The sequence below is a fragment of the Mus caroli genome, unplaced genomic scaffold (assembly GCF_978045245.1).
Source record: "Mus caroli unplaced genomic scaffold, Mus_caroli_1 scaffold_2, whole genome shotgun sequence".
In the NCBI taxonomy this organism is placed as follows: domain Eukaryota; kingdom Metazoa; phylum Chordata; class Mammalia; order Rodentia; family Muridae; genus Mus; species Mus caroli.
The window spans coordinates 142,768,746-142,783,059 of record NW_028227257.1 but is presented as its reverse complement, the minus strand read 5'-3'; the positions used below and the strand labels follow the sequence as shown (position 1 = coordinate 142,783,059).

The following is a 14,314-nucleotide window of genomic DNA, read 5'->3' as shown; positions in this document are numbered from 1 at the left end:
TTTATGGGTGGGAAAACTGAGGCTTAGGGTTTTGTTTTGGTTTTCAAAGTAATTAGGACTAGGGCAAAAATCCAAGCCAAGTTGTGGTTCAATGTCCTTTCCATCCTGCCATGCTGCTCTAAACACAAGGCCAGTCCTCCCCTAGAAGTCTCACCTCAGGTTAAGGAACTAAATTATGATAAGAATCCAAAGTTGTCTTGGCAAATGGACTGTGCATCTCATTAAGCTCCAGAAAGCACATTTGAACACCAGCCTAGCTGACCAGGACCCGGATCACCCTTAGGTACTCCTCCCACACTTAGAATGTACAAAACAAGGGAACAGATCAAGAACGAAGCCCAGATTGTAACTGTCATGCTACTTACTCTATAAATGCTCATCAGCTGTTCAAGGTCCTCCTCACCCTATTTTGTTTAGTATCAGAGTTGCAAGAACAGCATGAAGTATGTGGAGACAAAGTGTGAGTGAGTCCAGTCATTCAGTAAGAAATGAGATTTTTACATGTCAGACTCACTTTAAGCTTACCCATTTTACATACTGAACTACAACTACACAGGGTGATATAGTATGTGCTGGAAATATGTGCCGAACAACAAAAACAAAAACCTAATAACTCACATGGCTGACTATCGCATTGGACAGCAGCTTCTCAGAGATGTCAACACTGACTCAAAGGCTGAGATGGAATGGCCACACCAGGCTCAAGAAACTGGGTATTTCCAGCAAAGGAAAAAGCTATGCAAAGATCTTTGGAGTTGAAAGGAACTGGGCACATGTAGGAAAGAAAAGCATATAGGGTCACCCTAAAGCGCAAAAGATGATCAGCAGCACCACATGCGTTGCTACATAAATTGAGCACCAGGCCATGCAGAATACCTCAAACATGAGTCATATTAGATATTACCTCTTTTGGGTGGATGTGGACGGGGTGGGTGTTTGGAGTAATAAACTAATCAAAAGAAAAGCACTCATCTCAAATTTCTAAAACAACATCAAGCACAGAGTTGAACATACAAGTTAGGAAAGCCACAAAAATGTTTGAGTTGGAGGCAAATATTCAGAAGTCATTTGAACACAGGTAATACTGAACACTGCAGAAATGATGAGTAAACGAACTCAGAGAAGCAGAAGAGTATCTAGGACTCATTTACAGAAATATCAGCTGAGCAGTAGATGGAAAAGGGACCATGAAAGGAAAAAGAAACTACCTCCAGGCAGAACAAACAGGAGGGAAGGTCACCTGTCCTGATGTATCAAGATGGGAAGGGAAAATGTCTATCTCTGTGAGTGATAAGAAGGCCTTGGGTGGCCATGATAAGAACAGTTATAGCTGAAAGACAAAAGCAGGAGAGGCTGAACGGGGCTGAGGAAAGAGTTAGCTGTTATAGAGGATTTTTGCAAGCACTACAGAACCAGACAGTAATTGGGTGAGGAGAGTCAGAGGCCCGTACTGCTTTGGGATGAGAAATACCAAAAGTTGATTTTAAGCCACTGAGAATAATAACACAGGAGAACGAAGACAAAATAGTGAGAGCTGTGTTTTGTATAAGAAGCCTAGATCATCTATGCATAAGCTGTGTAAGAAAAGCTACTGTATGCCTCTGATCTCTTCTGTAAAAATCAACCATCACACTGCAAAGTGATTTTAAGGTTTATAAATCAAGAATATAGAGCAACTAGCACATAGTAAACAATGAAAACGACCTAGACTAGTATAATTATAAAACGCATGGCCCAAACTAAAACACTGTCACCCTTGCCCACTGTAGCTTACTTAGAATCACCTGAATAGCTAGCTCTCTATTGCCAAACTATCCTGTCCTGGAGTTTGTGGACCACAAAACTTTCCTATATATACACATGTTGCATTTGCCAGAGCCTCAAGCTTTTTATCATCCCTGCTCAGAAGACCAAGTGTTGAGAACAGCATGCTCCCAAGAGTTCTGGACAGGAGCAATAAATTTGCCAACTGCTAGGAAGAGTATAGCCCTTATCTGCTCAAGAAAACCACCAGACATTTCTAAGAAAAAACAAAGATCTGCCCAGACCTTATCTACCTAAGCCTGACAAATTAAATTATCACTAACCACAAATTTTAAACATATCAAAACTAGAGGAACTATAGAGAACCTAGCTCAAAGGACAGGAGTCATTAGCCTCCCTCCTGGATGTGACATGTCAAGGGGAACATCCCAAGGGCATTGCTCATTAGGCCACCCCACACCCTGTCAGCAGGGTCAATTGCCATGCTACTCTCTAATGCTATGGAAGTGACCATAAGCCACAACTCAATCCACCATTTACACTAAAGGACTAAAGTCCAGCAGAACAAACATATGAAACAGAAACAGAAATACAGGAAGATCTACACTAATGCACTAACCAAGACAACACTGTACCTATGGGGGAGCCATTTCTTCAGTTACCTAAATTTTCTACTTTTCTACATGTTGTTTCTATATATTGTTTTCAAAATAAATTACTTTATGCTGTGTTAGCTAATGGCTGCAGTATGGTAAAGAGAAAAAAAAATGTAGAATTAGAGGTAGCAGCAAATCCTCCACAAAGTAAAAGCAGAACCTTGAACACAGCATATATGTGAACCTAGCTGGGCCTTTGCTGCTCACATGCAGAACATCAAGCATGGTGACAATGTAAATAGCTTATGTTTCAACATAAAAAAAAGAACACTGCACACAGCGCCCAGCAGATAGCAGATACCAGTTCAAGTGCCAAGTAATAGCTGAGCCTCTCTGCATTTGTGGCTACATCCAAAACCACAAAATGGTGTCATTTCATTTTGTACACCTGTCATTGGTGAGTATAGAACAGAGGCATGTGTCTTACATCCTCTGAGAAAGTGCTTTCATCACTAACAGTGAACCCTTCTTGAGACAATGCAAGGACTCAGTGGTTACTTTACTCCTTCTGGACCAAGGGCTTGAAGACAGTAGTGGGTAGAAAGAAACCTGGACAGGAATGAGTTCCTTCCCCAGCACTGTGACTGTGGTTATGATGGATCTTGACCTCTCTCCTGTAAAATGGAATGTCCTAGGCAGATGCTGTACTCTCAGACCCTGTAGGCGCATTCTTAAGAGCCTCCTGTGCCCAATCTCTCATGGTACATGGCAGCCTCCCCAGCAGGCTCCATCTGCTCTGGCTGTACATCTACAGGCTCACTCAGGGTTTTCTCCTCTGCTTTGCTCTGTGGTACATATGGGGTGTTAGGCTCACTTTTCTCCATACCTACTTCTTATTGGCCTGGCAGACTCAACACAAGTCTCACCCACTACAACAAGTCCTCTGTGAGCATGTTACTCTTCTGTTACCACCCCATCCTTTCAAACAGTGTTTAAAATGCCTTTACAGAATGTCTTGAATTAAACTGGGAAATGCACAGAGCTAAGAGCTTTAAATTTGAGACCATTTCTTTTTTTTTTTTTTTTAAAGATTTATTTATTTATTTATTTATTATATGTAAGTACACTGTAGCTGTCTTCAGACACTCCAGAAGAGGGAGGGAGTCAGATCTTGTTACGGATGGTTGTTAGCCACCATGTGGTTGCTGGGATTTGAACTCCGGACCTTCGGCAGAGCAGTCGGGTGCTCTTACCCACTGAGCCATCTCACCAGCCCCTTGAGACCATTTCTATATTCTGCATCTACCTCAACACAATGGGACCTGTCCTGAATAAGCATTTGATTACACAACAGATGGTAATCTGGCCACTGCTGAAGGAGTAAGGGAAGGAGTGACCAGTCAGGGAAGCACTTGACTAGAGTCAGGCACTCAGAGCTAATTTTTCTTCCTTTCCCCCACCCCCTGATTTCTCTATTTTTTGGTGACTACTCTTTCTCTACAAGGTAGTCTAGTGGGAGATGAAATTTAGGACAGATTATAAGCCTAATAGGACCTTAGATGAGTCATAATCCTCCACACTCAGACAATTTCAAATGAAGAACACTTTGTTGCTCTTCTCTCTTATAGCCAGATGATAAAATGAGGTAATACATGAGAAAGGCTCTCTTCTACAGAGCTACCAGCATTATTATTTTTGATAAGTCCTAGTTTCAGAAAGAACAACCTTAAAACAGCACAAGAGATGGCAAGATATCAGTGCTGACAGGAGATTTGATGAAGACTGTGCAAGCCCCACTCTTGGTACAGAATAGAGTGTCAGAAGGTTGCATGGCTGTTCCCTAAGGTAGAAAGACACAGACGCAGAGGTCAGGAAGAGCCATTACCAGGCACTGGTCACCTCTCGCCCATGCTGCTCTATCCGCAAGTCAATCAGTTCCACAGACCTGAGCACACTTGTAGACCTCAGAATTTGGGTTCATTTATTTGACACTGCTAACAACTAATTAAAAAAAAACTGACATCAAAACCTCTGTATTTCTCATAAATGAGTCTAATTGTGATGATCTCTTCTATATTAAAGTATGTCAACCTAAGAGGTACAAAAGAAGAGAAAATACAATCTCCCAAATAAAGTGGGATATTTTTTATTTTGCTTTTTTGAAGCATCTGTAGAAGTCATTTTAAGGAATATAATACAATATTAAGACAAGCTATTGCATATTGAATATCAAAATAATGTTGCAAAAGAAAAAAATAAAGAGCACCACTTGTATGAGTGATTTGAACAGATGTGTTTTACAAGAAAAGTAGTTTTCCGATAACAGTAAGGAAACCTCCAATGTTACAGGTAACAAAAAAGAGACAGAGAGACAGAGAGGGGAAGATATTTCAGAACTATCCCTGAAGGGGTGCTACTTTTATTCTATTTCAGAACATAATCATCCAGATGGTCAGGTAATTAGGGTGGTATGTGCAGAGTAAATGAGAGCTATGTATTTGTATGTACTCGTGTACATACTACATTACGGTTGGAAGTGTCGCCTAATATTAGTTTACAAAGTTAATTAAAGAACACTTATCCAAGAAAATCACCATTCTAACAAACAGTCCTATCAAGATGTCTTCTTATATATTTTGTTACATTAACTTGTATAACTGTGGTTTTTCATAATCTGTAATACAGTTCTTAGGTGGCTAGAAATTTTATATATTCCTGACTCATACACATAAATACAAAATTTGTATTGAACATCTCTCAACAATACTCTATACTTCTTGGTATTTATATATATATATAGAAGCTCTAGGATACGGAGGAGAGAAGAGGCTCTCATTACAAAGACAGACCCTCTTAAAATCAAGGCTATTCTGTTCTGAGCAGGGACCCGCTACTAAAACATGCTGGTGCTGGGTTTTAAAAGCTCTAAGTCTGAAAGCACTGCAATGGCTGATTGGCTTAAAATCGACACGTGAGAAGCAGGGAGTACACTGATGCTGAGTGGCTGGCAGCATTCCAGAGCTGCTTTTAGGACTCAAACTCCTATGGCTACTAAGTCTCATCCCACACCACTCTTAGGCTTCATTTATGCCAAATGAACCAGGATACTAGTCTTACAACATATAGAAGTGAACTCAGTAGCACACTCTCCACATGCTCTCTAAACCACTCAGATCCTTTAGTTCATGCCTTACTTGTGGAAGCTACACATACATCATAGAATCTTCTTAAAGAAGGCTTACACTTATACAGCTTTCTTGGAATATGTTATGAAATTTATTAGTTATAATTTATGCAATTTTCTACAAGCTCGATAACTCTAAAAGTGGGATTGAGGGGGGAAAAGACATAATGTACATACAGTCTCAGTTCAATTTCCCAAGAAAAAAACAAAACGAGACAAAAACTAGATAAATGATCACAAAAATAATGCTTCACTGGAATGGAGACTACAGCAAACAGTTCTTGAAAATAAAATAAAGATCATCACCTTGCCATTTTGTTAACATTAAAAGGTTACAATTAAAGATGGTTAAAATGAAGTTTTTGAAAAAATGTTGCCATTGTGCCCTGGATTATTTACAAACAAAACGAGCCTCATCACATTTCAGTTATCCCAGAGTTCTTAAATGTGTACCTTTCCCCATAAATCACTCCTTGTGAATACTAAAACTATGAATACTAAGGACTACTTAGGAATTGTGTATGTTTTAGTATTCATGCCTATAGAAAATGCCAATTCCCCAGAGACACTATCTTCAGTCACTTAAACCAAATGTAAAACTACCTAGCAACAAATCTTTTAAGTACCAAAATGCTTCTAAACAAGATAGGTCCACATCTATTTAAATTTAGAGCTGAAACCAAGAGTTAACAAACCATAAAGCCAGACAGTCATAGGTTATTTGTTTAAGCCAAATATATTTAATATTTAAATGCAAATTCAACAGTATTGAATTAAATACCAACCATTCTTAATCATAGTTTACGTCTGATAACCAAAATCAAAAATTTGGAGCCACACAAAATACATCTCACAAACTGTGCAAAACATAGCTCTAAGTTTTGTTTTGTTTTATTTGTTTGTTTGTTTTTGATAGTGTCAATAAAATTCTCAAGAAAGGAGAATATTGCAACTCTCCTTGGAGCAGAGGTACGTTAAATCATGGTTAAACAGACAGAATGTTAAGAATGGCATGGCTTTTATTTTCTATAGCAGGTTTATTACTATTACTCTTTTTTTTTTTTTTTTTTTGACTAATAAAGTTTGAAAATCTGACACTACCTGTCCACATAGAAGGGAAAACAAAACTTGGTCAAAGTCTGTAGAACTTCCTGTGGAAAGAAAGAGAGATAATTTAAACATCTATTGGGACCAATAAATCTAACATTAATCACAGAACACCATCTAGCAACTTTACCGTTAAGAAAGAAGAGACAGATGAAGAAATATGTGCTTTATCAATTACATGGAAGGAGTACCAGGCAGTCAATCATGAGAAATAATAAACATGATCAAACTTCATTAAAAATGAAAAATTAATCAAGAATCACACATGGGCAAGCAGCAGGAGCCATGCAGGAAAGCTCCGAGGGGAGGGAGGTGCTTGGGTTGCTGCGTGTTAACACCCCTCCAGGGACCATCTCCAGCCTGACCATATGGATCAGAGTGAATAACACTGAGCCACATGGGTTTGGCCTGGCAGGGCCGCTGTTGCTGGCACTGTTTTTGCCTGTTACCTAGGAACAGAGGGGGCCAGGATTAGACAAGGCTTCCCAGCTTCAATAGGCCAAATTATAGCAGAGTAGAAAGCCAACTTGAAGATAATTGTTCCTGGAAATTTTTAACTTCATTTTTAGAGTTTAAAACTTCATTTGGTTGCTTTATCAAGAAGTTGTCATATAGGAATTTTGGAATCAAACTATGACCACTGTTTTTAGTAAAATATCATTATCTTAATTAGACATACTTACCTGTTTGAAAGGCATGAAAATGTTTTTACAAATGCTGAGGCACATCAAGGCAAACACACTATTCAGGAGAAGGCACAAGAAGTAGCAGCATCTCGAAAACTTATTTATAAAAGACAGCGTTCTTACATTAAGAGGAGAACATTGGGACATGTAACACAATATGGGTGGGGAACTTTTCCTAATAGACACAATTTACACACACAGCTAAGCACAGCTAACCACATATACAAGTAATTAACTATTACTCCCTTCATAGAATTTTCTATAGCTTGACTTAATTTGACCACAGGTTTGAACAGCCTACAGTTGGTATTTAACATAAGGTCACTGACCAGTGTTATAAAAGTTATATTTTTTAAAAAGTATTCCTTTCATGAATCTGATTTTGTTTTTAACTATTTAAAATCCCAACCTCAAGACAAAATGAAGAACACTTTTTTTTTTTTGGGGGGGGGGCATCATTGGGAAACTGGTTCAAATTAAAACAATCCTGCCTGTTGCAAATACTAATCCAAGTGATAAATTAAAGATCAGTTTACAAATGTAGCACTTTTCTAACCAATAATAATGAATTATCAATGCTAACTGAATTGATGCTTCTCGCTTCATTTATTTTTAAAACCAGTTCTATCATTCAAGAAATAAACCACATCAATCTAATAACCCACTCAGTGAAGCAGAAATCACATTGACTTGCTCTGCCAGTGTGTGTTCTGCCAACACAGTTCAACTATGCATATCCTAGTTTTAATATCATCTTGGATTGGGTCTACATACATCACAGCACTGTTAAGGCATGCCATAAAATAGCAGACTGAAAAAGTAGCTAAGAATATAAGCATATTTTGAGAGGAATTATCTACCAACTGGACATTCTTGGAGGCATTCAGTAGTCTACCTATTGTGGTTTTAAACCAGTAATGTGTAGCTAAAATAGAGCATTATATAGGGATCAGCTTCTCTGTAGATATTATTATCAGTCAGATGCTGGAAAAGAGACTGTATAAAACACCCATTTTAATGGAATTATAAAAATAAATTAGCCACATACAAAACTCCCATGATACCATGACACCAAAAGGCATATTTCAACTTAATACACATTCTTTTAAAATACCATGTGCTCATTCATTGCCAACATCAGCAGCTACAAAGGCAGCCATCTTTTTACTCCTCAAAAGTTTCAGGTATAGAAAGCACTTCTCTACTCTATGCTGGAGTTGCTCTGGCAAAAGGCCTCAAAAGATTTTTGAAAGAAAGGACCCCCATGGCTACAAGAAAGCATTGTGCTCTACAGCAGAGTCAAAGAAATCGAATATGCCCAACTTATTACTCACTACAATATAGAAACTACTTGCCACTTTCTTATGTCAAAAGTAATGACCAAACATGAACTTAACTGACAAATAATATTAGAACAAATATGGACATGACCAGTATAGGCTGAGTATAGCCCACCTCCCACAAACTCTCCTTTCTATACAACAAAGTAGTAGGGTAGGAGGAAAGACGGTATGTAGGAAAATGCAGGCTTCGTATTTGCATATTACCGTATGTTTCTTCATGTTTGTGATGCCACAAGAGCTTGATATTTCAATTTAAGTCAAACAAGATGGTAGTGTGCTGTCAGAGGGGCAAAATGAGCATCTATCTGGTAATAGGCACAATCACATGATTTCAATCAGAACTAAATATCTACTTCTGAGTTTGGGGAGAGAAAGACAAGAAAGGAAAACAACCAATGTTCTTTGTAAATAAAAGCTGCCAAAATAAACCAATTTTCTGCATTCTGATGCTTGCATTATATATAAATATTCAGTTACCTTATCCTCTTTGTCCAAAGAAAAACACAATTATTCAGATATGGAAAGACCACTCTCCAAGGGAGAGGGGAATAAAACCCTGATTTGAATATTTTTGAGCCTTCTAGTTATTGCAGAGTATCCCAGAATCTTTCAACACTAATTTTACTGAGGAAATAATCATCAACCAGTTCCCAACCCCCCCCCCTTTCTCTCAACAACTATGTCTGGCTAGGGAACTTGGTTTGTAGATGTCAATTTTGCTGTTTTTCTCCCCTACACAAGCTTTTTCAGCCAGCCAGCCTCAGCTCAGCCTCCACTCCTGTAACATAAAGGGGATCTCAGAAATGCAGGGCAGTGGATGAAATGTAAACGACCTCATTGCAAAGGTGGGGGTGGGGAGGACTGTGTGCCAGTTCTCTAGATCAATTCCCAAGTTTATATTTTCACAAATCTTTTTATATACAGTTTGATTTTTTAACATTTTAATGAGAATAAATAAATAAATAAATTAATATGAATCTATAGTAGCTAGTCACCACAGCTAAAGTGCAGGGCATGAACTAGATCCCAGGAGGGAACCAGTACACCATGTCACCACTGGCTTTAGGACATTCGCCACCTGGTTCCATGTCCCCAGGTTCCAACTCTTTTCATAATCAAAACACTGCTGACATTATAAACCCCAGATGGGTTTTCTAAAATCCCTCCCAATCAATATATCCAACACATAACTTATTGGAGACAACACTGAGCTCATTGATTAAGGTGAGTTTGGTAGCAAAGTTTTCAAAATAAATGAGACAAGAAAATAGCAGTCAACCTCTTTGTGTCACCAGACAATTTATGAAATAGGCAATTTTCAAAATGCTTTTCTTTCTAACGAAATATATGAGTTTTCATGTGAGAAGAAGCAGGAGCGGGGAGGGGAGCAGTCACACAATCCTTTCAGTTATGCATATATTAAGCAGGCAACTGTATGGGAGCAGGAAAGCAACCTCCACAAAGCTCTGTCCACCAGGAGACCAAGTCAACACAGCCAAGGCAACGGAAATCAGAGATGAACTCAGGTTCATCTTACCTAATGGAAAGTCTCACCTTAGGTTAGAAAGCCCATCAAGAGAATGTTCCTCACTGTGGAGAAAGAGGGGTATATTCCAACACTGAGACATTCTCTGAAGAACTAAGTAAAGTTTTATATTTATAGTATCTATTATAGAGTCCTATATGAGAGTAAAGCTTTGAAGAACAAACTCAATGAATTTATCTGAGACTGTTAATCATGAGGTTTCACCGTATCTCTCTAAATGTGGGCTTTGAAGGGATATGGGTAATCCTGTAACAGACATCCTTTCCTAAGCCAAATACTTTGTTTTCATCTTCAATAAAACCTATAAACAAAAATAACTTCTATTTGGCAGATGAAAACAGCAGTCAGACACAGACATACATACCCGACAAGTAACTACCCTCTGAAGGACAAATGTGACCTTACAGTGTCTGTCAGTAAAGTACACTGAAATGAGGCACAGCCCTCATAATTAAAAGAAGGGAGGGGGAAAGTTGTGCAAGAAAACATCTAAGAAGTATTGTGAATAAATAAATGTATTTTAAAATATATAAAACTACAATTAGCCTTTCAGGGCACCTTAAAAGCTTACAGAGCAGCTGATCATTTACCTTGGGGGAGAGAGGATAAAAAGGAAGGCAGCCAGTGGGAGAACATTTCCTCAGTTTTATATTTAATTTGTTTGTTAATTTCAAAATCATAGGTACATGAGGAAAAGAGAAGCTCAAATTCCTCGCATACTGTGTTCAGATTGGTTTTTAGGCACATGAGGAAAAGCCGACCTTCCCACTCCTCCAAGCAAGAGCAGCATCACTGACAGCACAGGAAGCCAGTGACTGATCTTAAAACCCAAGCTGAAAGTTACAGAGCACACATGATCCAAACATACAAAAAGCTAACAGAATTTGTACTTTAGGCCTTTTCAAGCTAAGGCCAGGGACTCCAAGGAAAAGCTAACAAAGGTTTTTAGTGTTTATGATTAAGAACAGTAAAGCAGAGGCTCCTGGAAGCTTAATTAGCATAAAGTTCAAGGATGTTAATCACAAGTTTCCTAACTGTAAAATCAGTAAATAAAATTTTATTTTTCAATATAAGCATCAAATTAAATTCAAGATCCATATCATGGTTAAAATCTCTTATTTTTCCTCTTCCAGTGCGAAAAAGAGGCTTTGAATAAGGGGTTTCACAGAATGGTCTTTCAACACTGAACATGAAAGGCAGGTCAGTTTTTAACAACACTGCTCAAATGCGCTGTGCTAATTTTCTCTTTTATGAATATTCAATATTTACTCCCAGTTTACTTTTTATAAATTTTAGTTTTTAGCAATACATGTAATTTTGAATTGTACCTAACATTAGAATCAATGTGGTAATGTAAAGATAACATTAGAATCAAGTAAATTCATCATAATCTATAAGTGTATCATGCAATTTCTTCCATATAATCTTTTTTTAAAACTCATACTGGGACCAAGCCCACGGCCTTGGCATTTCAAGTGAGTACTCTACCAGAGAATGACCTTCCCAATATTCTAAACATATGTTAACTTTTCACATACATTATCAAAGACTTTTAAAGATCCACGTTTGCACAGTAGTGTATGACCTCAAGTTCAAAGTAAAAAATCCATGTTTTTTAAAAAACAAATTTAGTTTAACATCTTGTGTTCTTTCCTTTCATCCAAATAATCCCCTACAGACAAGTTATTCTGTGGTCACAATATTAAAAAGCATCCTCTATCTCAAAAGTTTATCTAACGAACTTTAAACTCCACAGCAAAGAGTTAAAAACCAGAGAGGCCTGTGCCAAATGCCAATACAATTTTTAGGGTTGGTGTCAAACAGTTCCAAAGTGAACAAATGATTTGGTTCCCATTTCATTCAATTCACATTTTGTGACATCAGTGGTACAGAAGTAGACTTCACTTTACCCTTCTAAACTGTTTTAGCTTGATCGTTTCCTTAATCATTTATATTCCTGTTATCTGAGCAAGTGTGTTACCAACAATTCTAAAAGGAAAGGGAAAAGGCCTCAAGTCAGCAAATACTACAGCAACAGGGTAGATGCAATAAAACTACAAACACAATTTCCCTCAAGAAGTTATTTGCCCTCAGGAAAATACTATTTAGAGAAAGAAAGAAAGAAACAGAGAGAGAGAGAGAGAGACAGAGAGAGACAGAGAGAGAAATGAAGGAAAAAAGAGCACTGATAAAATACTATTTTGTAAGCATATTAAAAGCTGTCAGCTTTTAAATATTTTAAATGCACACAAAAATGTGCACAGATGGGCATCTTTTCTGCTCACATTAGTCTAGAAAAAAAATCTTTCATTATCAAGCTCAAAGTCCTTGAATTTTTTAAACTTAATTGTGCCTCTATTTCTTAGAATTCACACCCCAAGGCCAAAGCTTTCCTGCCACCAGTCCTTCAAATCTGACTTGGACATTACACGGGAGGAGGCTCCAAGCCTCCCCGAGGTCTCACTCCTTTTACAACACACGAAAAAGCAGTCGATAATGGGCCCATGCTGAATTCACTGCTCCCCACGTCTCCTCTTGGGACACAAGCCTAGCAGATGTGATAAAAACTGTGTCAGAGAAGTGGCTCTAGTTTGTGCCTTAATGACAACTTAAACCTCTAAACCAATACAACCAAAAGATGAACAGAGCTGCCTGTTACCTCTCTCTGCTGCCAATCTTCCAATACCTTGGAACTAAATTAGCGCCTCTCCCCACAACTTCCCCTGCCACCCCTCAAAATCTATTCTAATTTTAAAAGATAAATGAGTTCAGAAAACACACTGGTGGCACAAGTGTCTGGGTGCTGTGTGTGTGGATGTCCTATAATTAAGCGCTGACACTTATTTCATAGAGTTTGTATTTTCTCAAGGTATGATTGAACATTCAGATGTCATAAAAGACTGCCTACTAAACTCCCTCTGATCACCACCCCAGTACCCATATTCACATATACCGCTGGGAGATTTACAGCCTCCAAAAAAAAAAAAAAAAAATGCTTCAAGGTCTAAAGATTATTTTTAAACATGTTCAAATATAAGAGAGGTGATATTCCAAGTTAATGAAACATTCTAATTATTAAAATTTATACAGGACAATTTCTTAAACCATAGGCGGTTATACTTTTCTTTTAACTCATAAGAACTCTTTGTCTTATCTAATGATATGGTACCATAAAAATCTACTTAAATGTGTACCTCTGATAACATTTTCTAAATTCTATAATTCAGCCTTCAGATGATGGGTCTTTTAACCCAGTATCTTGAAAGCCTATTCAGCCACAATTGCATACCCACTTAATCAGCAATCATTGTTCTGGGATGTGGGACTTTGTTGTCAAGACAAGCACCAAAACCTTTTTTTAAAAAAAATTTTTTTTTTCAGAACTGGCATAAGAAAAAAGTGATCTTTGTCAGACAAGGACAAATTTATGCAAATCTTTTATAAACATTCACAAACATTTATTTAGCTTTTGAAATGTTGGCCTCATTTGAGAGCATGAAAATGAGGGGGAAGTAGGAAAACGCAAAGGACAGCTTAGAAGCTGGCACGCTACATAAATATTCAGAAGGAAGATTATAGGATTCATGTTAGGCTGTCTTAGGCTTCTCCAAAGTCCACATAGAATAGCAAAGAACAAAACTAACGAGAAGTGCAGCAGATGTTAGACAATGCATCGGCCTCTTTTCCTCTCTCACTTGGCTATACTTGGACGCTTTTATATTTCCTTTCAATATGGTTAGGTCATTCAAGGATTCTCCTATAGACTCTGTATTGTGGCTACAGATCTATAAGCTGGGGGTCTGTCAGCTTTCCAAAAGTTTCCAATGAAAAGGCATTATGCAAATTCTACCTCTCTTACCCTCTTTCAGGGGGGAAAAAAGCCTCCAGTATGCAGTCATCAGAGTATTGGAAGCCCCAGCCTTCATTTCTGTATGGCTGTGTTTGCCTCAGGGCCACGCTGCTTGTTTTGACAGTGGATCCCCCTAGATAGTTGGGATTAGTCGAGCTTGTTTGGATAAACTTGAAATCAAGGCCTTCTCTAGGTAGACAGCTAGATGTAGCTACCGAGTTTCCAGCTGCCTCCTCCT

At 38.1% G+C, this 14,314-nt stretch overlaps 1 protein-coding gene across 8 annotated transcripts in view; it reads right to left on the bottom strand.

Moving 5' to 3' along the window:
- The window catches only part of Dennd1a (DENN domain containing 1A), a 500,745-nt gene that overhangs the window by 325,189 nt on the left and 161,242 nt on the right, over positions 1-14,314 (bottom strand). For 6 of the 8 annotated variants that reach the window (XM_085834969.1, XM_085834966.1, XM_029474576.2 and 3 more), the window contains one exon: positions 6,646-6,695. The exons of the other annotated variants lie outside the window; for them this stretch is intronic. Coding sequence is in view for 5 of the 6 variants with exons in the window: in XM_085834966.1 (XP_085691092.1) it covers positions 6,646-6,695 (50 nt within the window). In the remaining variant the exon portion in view is untranslated. The remainder of the gene's footprint in view (positions 1-6,645; positions 6,696-14,314) is intronic. 8 annotated transcript variants of the gene reach the window in all.